The 17176-nt window shown below is 34.9% G+C and overlaps 1 protein-coding gene across 2 annotated transcripts in view; it reads right to left on the reverse strand.

The window, feature by feature from the left end:
* Positions 1–17176, reverse strand: part of LOC113097233 (membrane-associated guanylate kinase, WW and PDZ domain-containing protein 3-like) — a 116386-nt gene that overhangs the window by 23206 nt on the left and 76004 nt on the right. For both annotated transcript variants that reach the window (XM_026262451.1, XM_026262443.1), the window contains exons 2-4: positions 12561–12677; positions 6432–6551; positions 1863–2069 (exon numbers count right to left, since the gene is read on the reverse strand). In XM_026262451.1, coding sequence (XP_026118236.1) covers positions 1863–2069; positions 6432–6551; positions 12561–12677 — 444 coding nt within the window. The remainder of the gene's footprint in view (positions 1–1862; positions 2070–6431; positions 6552–12560; positions 12678–17176) is intronic.

The raw sequence follows: 17176 nt of genomic DNA on the forward strand, positions 1-17176 counted from the left end.
AGTAATGTGACAACAGTACTACTGCACTGTACTTTTCCACAACACTACAGAACAGGAAGTAATGCCCGTGGTAACAGCAGCTGTCTGTGTTTGTATGTAACAGCAGTAACTATGCATATGCAAGCATAACTAATTCGCTGCCATTTTCCCTCTCTTTAAGCACACTTGAAGTGGTAGAAGCCTTTAAAGCGAATATGACACTATTCTGTGGCAAGGAAACTCCCCATTAAACGTATCTTGTAACATGAGCCAAGGGATAACTTACTCCAGCAAATATTCAACAACTATTCCCTATAGTCTGGCTTTTGCCAAGGCTGGGAGGGAAGACCTCAAACATGACTATACAAACACAACAGCTTTTAATTAATATACCAATACATCACGGGAAACAACAGCTGTGTGTCAAGAGTCTTTTTTTGAAAGCGTTTACTTCCAAGATAAGAAGAAAAAAGCAATAAGAAGGCAAGCAGAAAGATTAAACAAGGGTACTGTAGCGGTACCATGGTATTAAAGGGAAATACAATATTAATATTTTATGTGTTCTAATGCATTGCATTGTATGCATATGCACAGTATATTTCTCTCACATGCATTTGAATACCACAAAATTCCCATGTTACTTTCTGTTGGATGAAACTCAAGGCATGAAAGTTTAAATCAGTTTATATTTCTTTATCAAGTTACATACACCTAAATATCCCACAGAGCCTACGCACAAACAGATACACCTAATGTAAGTGCAATATAGGAACATTACATAAGATGTGCATAATTCAAGACGAAAAATACTGCAGATATAAGCTTGCTTCCTCCTGGGGACACTAGAGGCTTATATTGCCTGAAGTCAAAAGCAAGGGTTAAAAGTTAAAGCACTGTAAACATCTAAACAGCTCATTTATGTTTAAAGCTGATCGACACCAGGGTCACGGACATGAATCCTCCACGCATTAAGCAAGCCATTATGGAGAAATGTGACTCGCTTACCAAACGCTACTCTGAAGTAATGCAGAATACAAATAGAGCATACATTTCAGGCCTGGAGCCTTGAAAGCACAACGGCTGATCTCAAAAGGATTATAAGGTTATACTGTGAACTAATGAGAGCATGTGATCAGGGGTTTGGCTCTTTTTTAAGCAAAGCTTGCCTCTCGGTGCAGATTTCTCCTTGAGTAGAGGGCGGGGTTCTTCTCGGAGAAATCACGTAAGGCCTCAGACTGATCACTTGCACATGAGTGGAGCAGGCTGCAGGTTAAAGCCTCAAGCACACAAAGATTTGCTATCTGAGACAAATTTCAGGAATATTAAAGACTTCTTTCTTGTGGGGCAAAATCGGTAGCCTTTGATCGCTTCATTTGACATGCTCCCCAACGGCCAATTAAATCTGATTTTGCGATGAATCCTAAGCTCCAATAAAGTTCTGACAGTTGCAAAAATTTTGGGTCGCAGTTCTGCAGTATGACTACTAATAAAGAACTGACAGAAGTTACAGCAGCTGAAGTTAAATTACCATTTTTTTATTCAACTATTGCAATATAAATATTAGATGAAAAGCTTTGAAAAAATAAAGTCAACTAAATTGACTCAAAGTAAAACTGAAAAAAAAATAAAGCTAAATAGGAAAATATTCTTTTTTAATAAATGACAGGAAAATAAAATGAAAGCGTAAGATTGTAAAAATAAAGCTATCTTATAAATACTATATTATTATAGAAATAATACTAAAATAACACCATCCCAGAGTCCCAAGATATATATTCCAAGTTTGGAAGAAAAAAGAAAAGTAATGAAGCACAGTCTGTGTCAACATGGGTGGGAATTTTTAGCCTCTGGTTGTCGACACTCAGATTAAAGTCTGTCCTGACCTGGAATGCCGTTTGGGAGCTGTGGCCGCTCCTCATCCTCTTCTTCCTCAGGGACCACGCTGTCCTTGCGGTCCATCTTGCTGACAGAGGTTGTTCGCTTTCGTTGGACTTCGGTGCCATAATCCTCCTCAAACAAAACCTGGTCGACCAGGTCAGGCTGAACCAAGTTGGGCTCCGCAGGGGGTTTGGGAGTGCCATAGAAGTTCCCTGAGAAAAATGAAGAGTGTCTTGTTTAAAGACTCTTTTGATTGGTGATACCTTTGAATAAGTCATAAAAGTAGATACTCTGAAACTTTAGAGGTGTGATTCCACGTTTTTGCTACATTAGCTTTGATTTAACAATCCACAAATCTTTCCAGTTTGATGAAACAGCTAAATCTGGAACCCTGAGACAGGAGCTGCCTGCAAATTTATCTCTTTATCGCTACCTCGGGTTTCTTCCTCCGTCCCCGCTTTCTCAAAAACGGAGATCTAGGTGTCAATTATCCAATATGCAGTGTGAAATGTTATACTCTTTCCATTCAGTGGTGCCTTGAAAGTAATTACACTCACCACTGGATTCAGTAATTGAACTTTTCCCTCTATCTTCTCATGCAAAAATCAGTTCATTAATATGCATCACAAACAATAGTGCAGCCAATCAGTGGAACAGCATAATATATGCAAATGAATTTATAATTTGGTGGTACATGTCAATGTGTGTGTATGTGTGTTTGTATAGGCTGAAGGGTTATGCTTCGTTATTTCCCCTTGATGTAAGACTAAAGAAATCACTTTCAGTATGATTAGATTCAACCAATGGAAATTCTTTTTTTTTTTTAAATCAACTGTTCAACCTTCACCAATTATACACAGATTAATTTAAATTATCCAAATTCGTTGTTTCGTTTGTACGCTCCCTTCATCCTGAAAATATATATGCTGCCCCTAGACATCATTGATGTCTGTGTATGAGAAAAAAAACAACAACAACAACAACAGCTTTTTAAGGTCACATATTCATCTTTTGCCAATGTAAAATATAATCCTTGTAATCAGTCGAAAGATTAATCCTTTCCTTTTTAGACTGTAAAATCTAAAGAGTTCAATTAGCAAATAGAAACTGAAACCGTGTGGGAATAGGCTTTTTCACAACCAATTAACTACTGTTGACAGCTTCGCTCACCTCTCATGAATATGCAGTGATGAATATTCACTCTATCCCTCTCTGTCTCTCTTCATTATACAAATGAGATCTTCTGCTATCCAGTGTCACAGTGTAAGGAAACCTTTTGTGCTGCTACCATAACATTTGTTACCAAAAACTGGTCTCACTGTGAAAGACATTTGAACATCGGTGTAAATTCCACTACAGTATGCAGATTATTCTGGCGAAGAGCTTCAAAATTAGATGGGAAGAGATGCTTGAGAAACTTATTAACTACATTTTGACCTTGTTGATGTGACATAAAGAGCCAAATAAACCTATGAAACAGCACAACAGTTTCAGCACTGATGAAAACAAGAGATGTTTCTTGTGCAGCAGTCTGAATATTAGAATGATTTCTGAAGGGTCATGTGACACTGAAAACTGAAGAAAACTGGAGTAATTCAGCTTTGCCATCGCAGGATTAAATTAAATTTTCAAATGTAGCCTATTCAAATATATACGTTTTTTTTTTGTTATCATATTACACAATAATACTGTTTTACTGTATTTTTGATCAAATAAATGCATAAAATAAAACTATTTATTTTAGTGTATTGAACAACTTCTCTTCACCAGCAATGAGATGAAAACTTCTTCAATCACAGATAAACACACACTTTATTATATACAACATGGTTTTTAATAAATGCTAGGTAAGTGCTTGGCTAATTAGAGCCATTGCATGACGCTGTAACCCTGATTAATCACCACATACGCATCAGAAGGTATGCTCTACACTCAGTATCAGAGCAGATTTACAGCGTCATCTGTCGCCAGTAATCTGCAGAGAGCCGTTTAATCCCACCACGAGGGAAACATTGTCCCAGTGTTCTCTTAAAGTTGTCAAAAATATTTTGGTGCACATAAAGCGCAGCTTTAACATTAAAATAGATCAAATGATGGAATGTGGAGACATTTATTGGCCTTACATAACATAAGAGGTCCAGAATGGCACTTAATATTTAGCAGGTTCATTAAAAAGAATGGGTAGAATTTGGGGGAATTTCTGAAAATTGCCAAGAAATTAAATGAAACATAAATATACTAAAATATATCTGAAAAACATTTCATAATAAGTATACATCTACATATTTATGTACTTAATACTGTGAAAACACCTTGCAATTGTACTTTTAGTGCTAAATTGGTTTACTTAAATTGGAACAAATTTTGTGCTGAAGTCCAACCAAGTCTTGAGCAACATGTCAGAAAATATGTTAATAGATTTTTTCTTACAGAATCAAAGATTATCTTTCTTTAACCTGTCATTCAGAGAGAACTATTCCAAGGTGAGCACAGGACATCTATCCATTCATTGGACTAAAAATGCTGTTGATATGTGACCCAACAGGCAGTGAGTACAGTGAACTGTGCCAGTCTATTCATGTTTACAGATCACCCCCATTGAGATTCTTTATATCTGTGTGCTTTCAACAAGAGCTAAATCTTTATTGATCAGGATCAACTCTTAATGCAACCAAGCTTGCTTAGACAGGATTACATTAAAAGCTGCCTTGAGGGTTGTAAATTTTTCCACACTACTGGAATGAGGGAATCAGAAATGCCTAGCATATGTTTTCTATTGCTCAAGCATGACCACACAGAGACATTAAATGTTGTAAATCTATACAATGCTGTATCAAATATAAAATTGTAATATATCCCAGTAAATATTTAGTAAAAAAACAGATTGTAACTTCCTGATGGTGACCTATTCCTTTAAGGAACAGTCTGCTGGGATTAGCGTACGTCTGTGTGTTAGCATGCACGCGTGTGTGTCCTAGGATCAGAGCGTCTCCCTCTTTGAGAGCAGAGCACATATGGGCATCTCCTACTGGCATGTCTTGCTGTCCCAGCAGGCTTTGCCTGGCATGAGTCCGGTCCCACTGTCGACATGGGGCCACAGTGAAAGCACTCGCCTGGCACGCTATCTGTCTCTCAGGACAGAGACATCCAAACCCACCAGACTGCAGAGGGGAGGATAAACACACAAAGCTTTTTTGTGCTTCATTAATGAAGAAAAAATAAAGTGGTCTGAAAATAAACTATTTCATTCAAAAGAGTCTCTTGTGCTCACCAAGGCTGCTTTCATTTGATCACGCAGTAAAAAGAGTAATATTGAGGAATATTATTACGATTTAAAATAACTGCATTCTATTTAAATATATTCTAAAACATAATTTATTCCTGTGATCCAAAGCTGAATTTCCAGCATCATCACTCCAGTCCTCAGTGTCAGATGATCCTTCAGAAATCATTCTAATATGCTGATTTCCTGCTTAAGAAACATTTATTATTATTATTATTATTATTATTAGCAATGCTGAAAACAGCTGGCCTGTTGGAAAGAGCGATAATAGTTTTTTTCCAGGATGCTTTGATGAATAGAAAGTTTTAAAAGAACTGCATTTATTTGAAATAGAAATCTACATGTCTTCACTGTCACTTTCGATCAATTGAATGCCTCCTAGCTAAATAAAATATTTTCAAAATAATATCAAACTTTAAAAGTCAGTGCATGTTTAACGTGTGTGTGTGTGTGTGTGTGTGTGTGTCTGTGCGTGTACACAAATGTTGTACATATCGTGTTCACACATATTTACACATCATGACCAATTTATATATTATAAAAAATGTACAAATGGTCAGTAATAAAATAATTACACAGTTGTACCTTGTTGACCCTTAAAAGATTGTAGAACCTTAAAGCTACATATTTGAACCTCAAGTGTACATATACAGTAATTACCTACACTAAACAGTACAGCTTTTGCACCATTTTCTGAGAGACACACAAGATAAACTATTGTCTAATTAGCTTAGCATGAAAAGGAGCTAGTTATTGCTTTTTAGCTTCTTTCATGAAACTTTTGTTGAGGAAAAAAATATGCTGTAGTCTATTTGCAGAAAGACTGCCATTTTTGTGTTCCTTATGGGTCCTTTTTTAACAGTTTACCTCAAGCTCTGCAAAGCATGTTTGCATGGTGTAAACCTGTGCTAACCGACTCACTGCCTGTACGAATTGAAGGCTAAATCCACAGTTCATTTCTGAGGCTGCACTGTCATGGAAATCTTTTAGGACACGATAAATGCCTCGAGGTGCTGGTGACAGAGTTTCCTTCAGTCAAGTAAACAACACGACTATCGGATCTTAACACTAAAGGTGCATTTCCAGAAATATCAGTGTTTGACAGGCAGCATAAGAGTAGAGTTTAAGTTCTCAGGTAAACTTAGATTCATTGCATTCGATGTGAATTTCACCTGCCAGATTCAAACCACAACAAGAAACCGCACACCTCTTCTCAACAAGTCACCTGATTTGAGATATCATTCATGTCTGTTTGTATAAAGAATATCAGTGTAGAGACAGTGTTTCATACCATCATATGTTCCGCTCTCCAGCAGTAATCCACTCTCTTCAAGGATGCGAAAATCCCCCACGCTGATGAAATTATAGTCCACTCCTGGAACCTCCCCATCTCTGGGCAGCCGGGTGGTACCTTCCAGTAAAACAAACACAATTAGAGACAGAGAGAATATCCTACACCTACAATCCTAGGTGTGTCTAAACACGGCCTCGGACTGAGCAAAATTCATATTGGATTCCCAGGCTGCGCACCAGCATTTCCTTTTAAAACAAGCGCACTCCATTGGAAACTGTAAATAGAACTGATCTCCCATAGACGAGATTTGGAAACTTGGATTCTGAATCTGGAACTAAGAATCTGGATGGATTACATGGAAATATAGCCAAAATAAGGGGGGTGGCTTTGGCCATTCACAAAGGCTTTAAAAGATGAAAAAGCGCATGCTTTGACATAATTCCTGTGAAAATGGTCTGGAAACACCACAAAGAGAGATGGTGTTGAACAAGGACATATTACATCATATCAGATGAAGTCTTGTGTTATAGTTTTTTATACACAAGCATAGTGTATAGTCACAGATTCACAAGGGGAATGACAAGTCGGTGACACAGATGTGGAAAGTGTGCACAGACTGCATTAAATGAGATTCAGTATCTAAAGCATTCAGCACTTTTGAAAACTGTGTGATTGCAGTAAAGTAGTCTTTAAAATCTAGCATATTTTCACTCTTTAGGTGCTCAGCCCTGCCAACATTCACTCATCGTAATGTTGTACCAAACTTGTATGACTTACTTTCTTCGGCTGAACACAAAATATTATATTTTGCAGAATGTTCAAAGCGTACTGTGATCTGGGACTGACTAATGCTCCAAAAAGGGTATAAAAGGGTATAATTTTCATGAACGTCAAAGAGTAATTCTTCATTATTACAGGGGAGTTATTCAGAATTCTTTTCAACTTTAAATAATCCAGAAATAAAACTATGTGTCCATCAAAAAGTTATATTCCGACTAGGGATGCACGATAATATCGGCACAATATCGGTATCGGCCGATAAAAGCTTAAAATGACCATTATCGGTATCGGCCGATATGAATATTTCTGCCGATGAGCCAAACCGATATTCTCCAAGTGAAATAATTGACCTGTTTTTCAGATGTGAATGTCTGTCTACATTTGTAAAATAATAAATTTATGGTAGAATCAGTACAGAAGAGATACATGGATTTCTCTTCAGTAAAATTAAAGTTTAAATATATCAGTATATATTTGTATATATATCGATATCGGTATCGGCATCGGCCAAAATTATTTTGAAAATATCGGCATATCGAATATCGGCCAAAATCCAATATCGTGCATCCCTAATTCCGACTGTTCGACAGCTGGGAGTTAAAAACTGATGTCTATGTCTATTGCCAGCGATAAAATATGTACAAGTTGTATAGAGTTTGTATAAAATGGGTCACTTTCTCTAAAGTCTACTTATAATATCAGTCAGACTTTCTTTTTTTAAAGCCTTATCTTTGACCTTTACAAATCACAAAAATATAAAACCAATACAAATTTACTGATTAAATGTGAATGTGAATGCCAAGTTTCTAAATGCATGCAATGAAACTTCTAAATGCATTCTAAAAAAATAATAAAAACAGTCATATGGATTTAAACAAGATGAAAGAATTTCAATTTTTGGGTGAACTATTAATGGATGCCTGCCTTTTCACCTCTAAACCAAGATAGAAATGTTAAGTCTGTGTGTTTAAGCCTGCGTGAGTGTTTGCTAAAAAAAAAATCAAATATAAAGTGTACACATTTGGACCTCATTTCAGAGGTGGGTTGTTTAGCAGCAAAATCCTCATAAGAGACATCCGGGGGTGGCATTTCTTACGAATAAAAGGCCAAAAATAAAAGATGACATTTCTCGGCTCTGTTCGCGTGTGTGCTAGAAAATGCCACCAGGCTCTACTGTCATTTGAAGGACATTTACATTAGAACCAGCAAACTGAAATGCCAGAGTCAAGTGTCTGCCGAGACTTGACTCTAACTTAAGAGCAAATAATATTAAAACGGGCTCCTCTACATTTTCTCTGGGAGAGCAACTGTTTAAATGCCACAAGAAGAGGGAACCGGAACAACCACAATGGTTACAGAAATGTGAATATTCACTGGCAAGGTTAAAAGGGGTTAACTTGTTCCAGATCCATAAAATAAGGAGAAAGAATGGAGGAGAATGAAAGAAGAGATTATCCTACTTTTTGAGCCACATTATTTTCCTTGTCCATCTGAAAAACCATTATTTGCTAATTGAACAAATTTGATTGTTACGTATTTTATTTGAATAAAATACAATTGTTACATAGTTTGCTTTTAAATTAAATTAATGCTTTTATTCGGCAATGACTCCAGAAAAGACATTCAAAATGTTACAAAAGATATCTATCTCAAATAAATGCTGGTTTTTTTTTTTTACTTTTTAATCAAAGAATGCAAAAATGTATATATAAAATCTACATTAAACAACACAACCATTTTCAACATGGATAAGAATAAGATTTTTTTTTTTGCCATCACAGAAATAATTTATTTTACAATATAAAATCTATTTGTTAATTTATATATATATATATATATATATATATATATATTTTTTTTTTTTTTTTTTTTTTTTTTTACAATATTACTGTTTTACCATACTTTTAATCAAATAAATGCAGCCTTGGTAAGCATATGAAATGAAAATACGAACCTTACCAATTCCTAACTTTTGAATAGTACTTAAACTAAAATACTTCTAAATTACACATAATACTTAAACATTTTATTTATAATATTACATTTACAATCGCAATTGAATAATTACAGCACAGTTAATCTGACTGTCTTAAGTATTCTCTCATTGTTCAACGAACGCTTACGATCTTTTTATGTTAAACTTTCCCAGACTTTCTTTCACAAAACGCAACACCTCTTCCTCAAACGCTTTATGTCTTTGCGACAAACCAGTGGATCAGTGGAAACAAATATATTCACAGCTCTCTGACGCAGCGTAAACTCTGGTGAGCCCAAAAGACTGTGATGCGGCAGGTTGTGAGCATCTTATGTAATAACAGCCAGTTACATCTTATTCGGCCTCTGAAGTCAGTTTAATCACAGGCCAGATCTAAAAGAAGTCCGCAGATCCCCCGGGCGAGCACCTGCTCCGGCTGCATTCTGGTGGAGAAGGGATATGAGTGGCACCTTAGGCTGCTCTTTATTCCTCTACGTCAGAAGAGCTTTTAAGAGCTTTTGTTCATAGCTCCATAAAGCAGCTCTGTGACCGCAAATACCGGAGGCTCTCTCTTCCTCCAACTCTTCTTCCTATACCCTGCCGTTTCAGACCCTTCTCATAACTTACTGACAATGGTGAAGAGAGAAAAGGAGAGGGAGGAACTAGGCCAAGAACAGAGCGACCTAAGGACAAGAGAAGAGGATGCTTAAATTGGCATCCAGTGGAATTCTTTGTCGTTTTATTATAAATCGGATTGTCTCAAGCCTGCTAATTTTCCATAAACATCAAAGACTAATTCTTCATTCTTTGGGGGGGGGAATTATTCATAATTAATTCTTCTTTTAAACTTCAACCATTTCAGAAATAAAACTAAAATGTGTGTATCAGAAAGTTTATTTTTAGACTGTTCGACAGCTGGGAAATAAAAGCTGATGTCTAACATTTTTTGCCAGCGATAAAATGCACAGCTAAACAGTTTCTGTTGGCTGTAAATGGGTCACTTTCTTGCAAGTCCACTTCATAATATCAAACTTTCTTTTATATAACCTTGTCTTTTACCTTTACAAATGACAGGTGTTTATGTTTTTTATATTTTTGCTGTGCCTTTAAGTAGTCTACGTAAACGTCCTCTGCACACGTGACGCCAGTAACAGCGCTTTGCTGTGCTTTTATTTGAGAGCTGCATGTTTGCTGTCAAGTCTAATATGGTTTGCACCGCCTCAGGCTGCCTTCAATAACAGCCTCTTTGCAATAGTATTTGATTTTGACAGGTTCACAAAACAATTGGCGCTGGAATGCGCCGTGCACACTGGTGATGTGCGTGATGAGCATGGATTGTTAAAAATAAACTTCAGCTGCTCATTTCTGATGCTGAAATCCTTCAGAAGGATATTCAGAGTGACAGGAGCTACAAAGAGCAAGAAGGAGCTTGAGGTATGGCGGACTTCTATTGTTCTGCAAAAAACATTGCAGAATATTAATTCAGGAAAACAATTACTATACATTCCATAGCATAAGCTATATCTCATTATATACAGTGTTTTCTAGCATTATACTACTATTTAAATGTTTGCAGTCAGTAAGAATTTAGTAAAAAGACATTAAATTGATCAAAGAAACAGTAAATATGTATAATGTAAGATTTATATTTTAATAAACCCTGTTCTTTTAAAGTTTCTATTCATTAAAGAATTTTGAAAAAAAAAAATTATCAAGGTTTTCACAAAAATATGAAGCAGCACTACTGTTTTAAACATTGATAATAATGAGAAACATTTCTTATGTAATGATGCTAAAAACTCTTACCATCACATCTCAAACTTTACCATCACAGGAATGTCATTATCTTTCAAAATATATTTAAATAAAGAAAAGTTACAATGTAATAATATTTAACATTGTTTTGTTGTACTTTAGGCAGTGTATACCAATCAATTATCAAATGTTTCATTTTTCAGTTTTATTTTTTTTAACCAGATTAGCTAATTTTTTTAAGGCTTATTTTAGGTACATTTTGGTTTTGTCACAACTTGCATTAAAATTAATTTGTATATCAATAACAAATTAATTGTTCATGTTTGGTGAATAAAAAAGTTACAATGGCTTAGGAAGGTCTGTTTTTCCTTAAAAAAAAAGACTGAAATGATTTTCGGAAACAGGTAAACGGATTAAGCTGCAGGTAGCATGAAAGAAAGACAGATAACTTTCTTTCTTTTTTCCGGTGAAATACCACATACTAAAGTGTCATAGTAAATTTGCCCCTCAGAGTGTTTCATGACACATTTGTCACTGTCACTTGTCGAGTTAGTCTAAATAGGGAATAACGAACTCGCTGAATGAGAAACTAATGAGCAGTGTGCTACTGCTCGGAGAAGAAACATACTCTCAGAAAGTCACTCCACAACTCTCGAGAGAAACAGCATCTCATGCGGCGCATCACAGAGGAGAGCTGGCGCTGTGCTGCTGAGGGCCAGACCAACACCAGAGACTTCGCCTGAGGAGAGGCTCTGTCTCCTTAACTACACTAACAGACACACCAATGTGAGAACTGGCCAAAGGATTCACTCTAAACACCAAGAGGAAAAGACTGAGAGGTAAGATGAGATAACCAGACTGCCAGAGATGAGACATACATACATATATATGTGTGTGTGTGTATATATATATATATATATATATATATATATATATATATATATATATATATATATATATATATATATATATATATGCTTAAATGTTCTTACATTGAAAAAAAAATAGTAAAAAGTTAAATAAAATACAAAAAAAGTGAAATGAAAAAAGTAAATGCAATAAAATTAAAAATAAAATAAAATGACAAAAAGTCAAATAAAGTATAACAAAATAAGATATATTTATTTTGTATATTTGATGTGCATATGTATTTAATTATATTTGCTATTATGTATTTGACAGGCTCTTTCTTCCCTACTAAATGAACAGACACACCAGTGTGAGAAATGACCAAAGAATGAGACAAAATGACACAAACAACATTTCATGATCAAATTTAAAACAAATAAAATAAAAATATTTTTATTATATGTATGAATTTGTATTTTATCGTATTTTTTTATTTTTACATATACATATTTGTTCATGTTACACATTTTATTACTATTACTTGCAATTCGTCAATATCATTTTATAAAAAGTATGAAAAAACTTGTTTAAAACAATATTGCACATAAAAAACATGTGAGTGAATAAATATATGATTTATGTTAATTTATAAATTAAAATGAATAAATACATTTAATTTAACAAATAAATATGAATATAAAATAAAAAAGAACTGACTGGCTGTGTGTGTGTGTGTGTGTGTGTGTGTGTGTGTGTGTGTCTCTTACATGGAATAGTGCGCAGGTACAGGTTGTCTCGAATCACTTGCTGCAGTTTGTGGTCGATTGATCCTTTTTGGAACTGCAGACTAAGATAATGCCTCAAATCAGCATTCAGCACTTTACCTGCAGAGAGAGAGAGAGAGAGAGAGAATATTAGAAAAAAACGTTCAAAGTTTATGGAAACAGAAGCAGGTACGGGATACATTACTGCTCTGAGGTTGCTCTTTCATAAGATAATGAGACTCAATAGATTCTTAGCCCATTAAAAGCATAAAACTTCTGCAAAAAAAAACAAAACAAAAAAACAATTGGGTCTTAAAATTAGACATTTGATGACATATAGTAAGAGTATAGACCTATCCAATGAATATGAATTGTATAGCTCTGTTCATTTGATCAAAATGCTCTTAAAAAACAATCTTAAGATCTCTTGTGAAATCTTAGGAGACACAGAAGAAAAATTACAGGGGGAAAAAAATCTAAGCAGGCAGCATAAAACAAAACTTATGAAATATGTCAAATTATGAAATTAAAATAGAAGCAAAAGTTCAGTTTACTGTCTGACTAGGGGAAAAAATTCATTCGTGATCCTGATTTCCTATGGGAACGTTCACTGTACGAAAATACCTTCTATTAGTGCCCAATTGTTTTTCATTTTCTAGAGTGACATCTTACTCTGCACATACACACACTCACACTCAGTTTGAGAGCCAGCTGCACAAAACAACACGGCGTAAGTCTCTTATAAGCTTTGCTAACTCAGAAGAGACTTCACAAACAAGCTGACACAGTGTCGAAAGCAACTGTGAAAAGTGAAACCTAATGAAAACCCTCCACACTGAACTTTCTAAAGCCTCACTTCCCCTCTTTCTGCCAAACTCCAAAGACGCAACTCTGGGAGAGTTCACAGAGAGTTGGGCAAAGTTGCTCTGCAGAAGAAGACGGAGGATGTTTGCTGATATAGACTGAGGGAGGATGATAAAATGAAGGGAAACAGAAAGAGAGAGAGGAGTCCAACAGCACAGCTCGAGGGAGGAAAACAAATGCTATTAAAGGGGTCATATAAGAGATCACATTTTCTTTGATCTTTGGTTTAAAAGGGAAAAGGAAAAAAAATGTTTATTAAAACATGATTTAAATTGAAAAACCAACTCATTATAAAATCATTATGTCAAAAACCCACATTAACAAAACATATTCTTCCGAATGATCACAACATTAAAAAAGAAGTTCATTTTCATTTGTAAGTTTAATTTTAATTTTTGTGATTTATTCTTAATGTCCCTGATCATTTCTGTCTGGATTTACCATTCATATGACACATTTCAATGCAGATTAGTTTATTAATCTTTGACAATGTTCAGTCTTTAACAGATTGTTCTTTTGAGTTTGAAAAAAAATATAACATTTACCAAAAACAAAAAAAACAAAAAAAACAACTACAAATAATTATAAAATTTTTACAAAAATAAAACAAATACAAAACACTTACAAAGCCATTAATGCAAAATTCAATGATTAATGTACACTTGTTCATATGTGTTGATCCTGTGGCTCAATGGTAGAGCATTGCATTAGCAGTGCAAAACATTGTGGGTTCAATTCAGTGTTGGGGGTAACGAGTTACAAAGTAACAGATTACAGTAACTATATTACTTTTTTCGGTAACGAAATAAAGTAACGCATTACCCTAATAATATTGGTAACTACACTACTTTACTAGACTATAGGAACGTGTTTTCCTGTGTTACACAAGCCGTGTTTGCCTGTGTGTAAAGTTCTGAGCCGGATTTCCCGATAACGACTGATCATAGCGCTTAAGAGCATTTTCTATGAGTAATTTTACGATCGTTATAGTTTCACAATTGTTTCACGCTTAGAGGAGTCGCTGTCCGTTTGTCAAGTGCTGAAATGTCACTTTATAGAATGACTCGTAATTATTGACGTTAACCTAATGCTGCATTCCAGACAGACAACTTGGATATAATAACTATAATACAATACTATATTATATTATAGTGTATAATATTATACTTTACATAATAATAATGTACTTTTTATACAGTAGAGAGAGAGAGAGAGAGAGAGAGAGAGACGTTATTTCCGGGTCTAATACATACGAAGCTGGTTTTCATGCACTTCAGCAAGTCATTGCATATTTACATGCATAGAAACAACTTAATTTATTCAATTATTTCTTAAAATAGCCTTATGAAATGCTTTTCCCCCTCCAGAACTGCACTGAGAGTCATGCTGCGTTCACTTCATGAGCATTGACTGTTTGATTTGAGTAAAACTAGCGTCACATCACATACACAGAACTGTAAAGGTATTCACGTTAACACGTCAAAATAAGAGTCCGGTTTAATTTAAAGGGGGGTGAAATGCTATTTCATGCATACTGAGTTTTTTACACTGGTTACAGGTTAAAGAGTTGTATTCCCATGCTAAACATGGACAAAGTTTAAAAAATTAAGTTGTGCATTTGAAGGAGTATTTTTATTTCCAAAAATACTCCTTACAGTTTGTCACAAGTTTCGGAAAGTTTTTTTCGAGTATGGCTCTGTGTGACTTTAGATGGAGTGGAATTTCCTTACATGGGTCCTAAGGGCAATTCTGCCGGAAGAGCGCCCGCTCGCGTATAGCAGAGCACAGCAGAGACATTCACTGATCAGACTTTCCAAAAAAAAAAACAGCATTGAGGGACCAGTGGATGGAGTTTATTTTTACAGAGCAAGTAAACAGTGAGTAAAACTGCTTCAAATATCTCTGTGTTGTTAACTTAGCTATCAGCGCGTAAGCACATCAAGTAAACAACATGCGATGTTGTCATCAAACTGCACTTTCCACATGTACAGCTTAAAAAAAAAAAAAAAAAAAAAAGGCGACATAATTCCTCAAGGTAAAGTCACAGCTTCCAAACGCTCTCAACGCAAAAGCCTACTCGCGCTCGTGATTCTTTAGCTCCGCCCACACGTCACGCCTCCAGGCGCTCGTGTTTTTCAGGGAAAAATCTGTACAGACTATCTTTCTCTTATGAATATAATAAAGCTAAAGACTTTTTGGAGTTATGAAGGATGCAGTACTACTCTATAGGTACTCAAGATTAACAGGATATTGAGTGAAAACGAGCATTTCAGCCCCCTTTAAAGACAAGTATTTGATTAATACAATTAAATGTAACCAATTAAAAAGGAGTTGAGAAAAAAATTAAAACGGAAAACAGAACTTGGAAAAAAATAAATCAGAATTTGGGAAAAAATAAAACCGATTTCATAGGGCCCTAAAAAAGTAAAGTAGAGTAATAAGTAGTGAAGTTACTTTTCAATTGCAGTAACTAGTAAAGTAATCTCACTACAATTTACAGAAGTAACTAGTAACTAGTGACTAATACATTTTTTTTGAGTAACTACCCCAACACTGGTTCAGTTCCCAGAGAACACACATACTGGTAAAAAAAAAAAAAACCATAAATAAATAATAATGTATAGCCTGAATTTATTGTAAGTCGCTTTGGATAAAAGCATCTTATAAATGTAAATTCTAAAATAAATTAAATTAAATGCTCATTACAACTGCTTGAAATAATGATTTTTAAAATTAAGTCTTTCCATCACTATAGCAGATAAACAATTGCACCTGACAGCAAACAGTCCAGCCAAACAATGTTACTTATTTCATATTTAAAGAAAATGCTTAGTCTTTTTCACAGACTTTTTTGGACTAGGGAAAAAAGTTTTGAAAGTTACAATATGTTTTCATTGTTCATTAAGCTCTTTCATCTTAGAAGTTCAAAGAAAAATAGATTTTTCATGATATTACTCATTAAAGGAACAACAGAATAAAACGGACTATGATTTTTTTTTATATATAAATAATAAAAAATGTATAAAAAGACGCCTTTAAGAAGAAAGTGTGAACTTTTGCAGACAGATGCCTCAAACCACTAAAGCCCTCGCCCATAATCTCCCGTCTTCACCCCTGTGCCATGCTGCCAGTCCTCATAAAGCATCATAATCTCCTCATAAACACAGCGTGACCTGTTATGTTTCATAACCTTTGGGCGGACAGGCAGGTGTCCCCGTCAAAAGCCTTGAACTAAGCAGGATTTACAAACCACGAAAAGCTGAAATATCACATCATTCTGATTTATTTTGACAGGGATAAAACAGGAATTATCAAAGTGTTGACATGAGAAGCAGATATCAGCAGCGTTTTAATGGCTTGATGACTTAACCTGACTAGGGGATGAATGCTGTTTTTACGCATGGACGTAGCAATGCTTCAGCCTACAAAGCTATAGATACTGCTGCTTCAAGGAAGGATGAGAACACTATACTGTTCCTTAATTAAATTTGATTATGGACATTTTACCTGAGATAATGGCTCAGTTTAAAGACAAAACAAAACACATATTCATGTTCTGATTCATGTTTACAATGTTAGGTACATGTTACACTTAAACACACACACACACACACACGCACTCTTACCAAATTTGTTGTACAAATTACTTACCAAAATAAAACAAATTACAAAACCTTATAGAAAATTTTTTAATAAAATAAGCTTAATGAAGCACACTTATTCATATGTGTTATTTCTTGTTTACAAAAAATGGT

The sequence above is a fragment of the Carassius auratus genome, chromosome 6 (assembly GCF_003368295.1).
Source record: "Carassius auratus strain Wakin chromosome 6, ASM336829v1, whole genome shotgun sequence".
NCBI classification, from domain to species: Eukaryota; Metazoa; Chordata; class Actinopteri; order Cypriniformes; family Cyprinidae; genus Carassius; species Carassius auratus.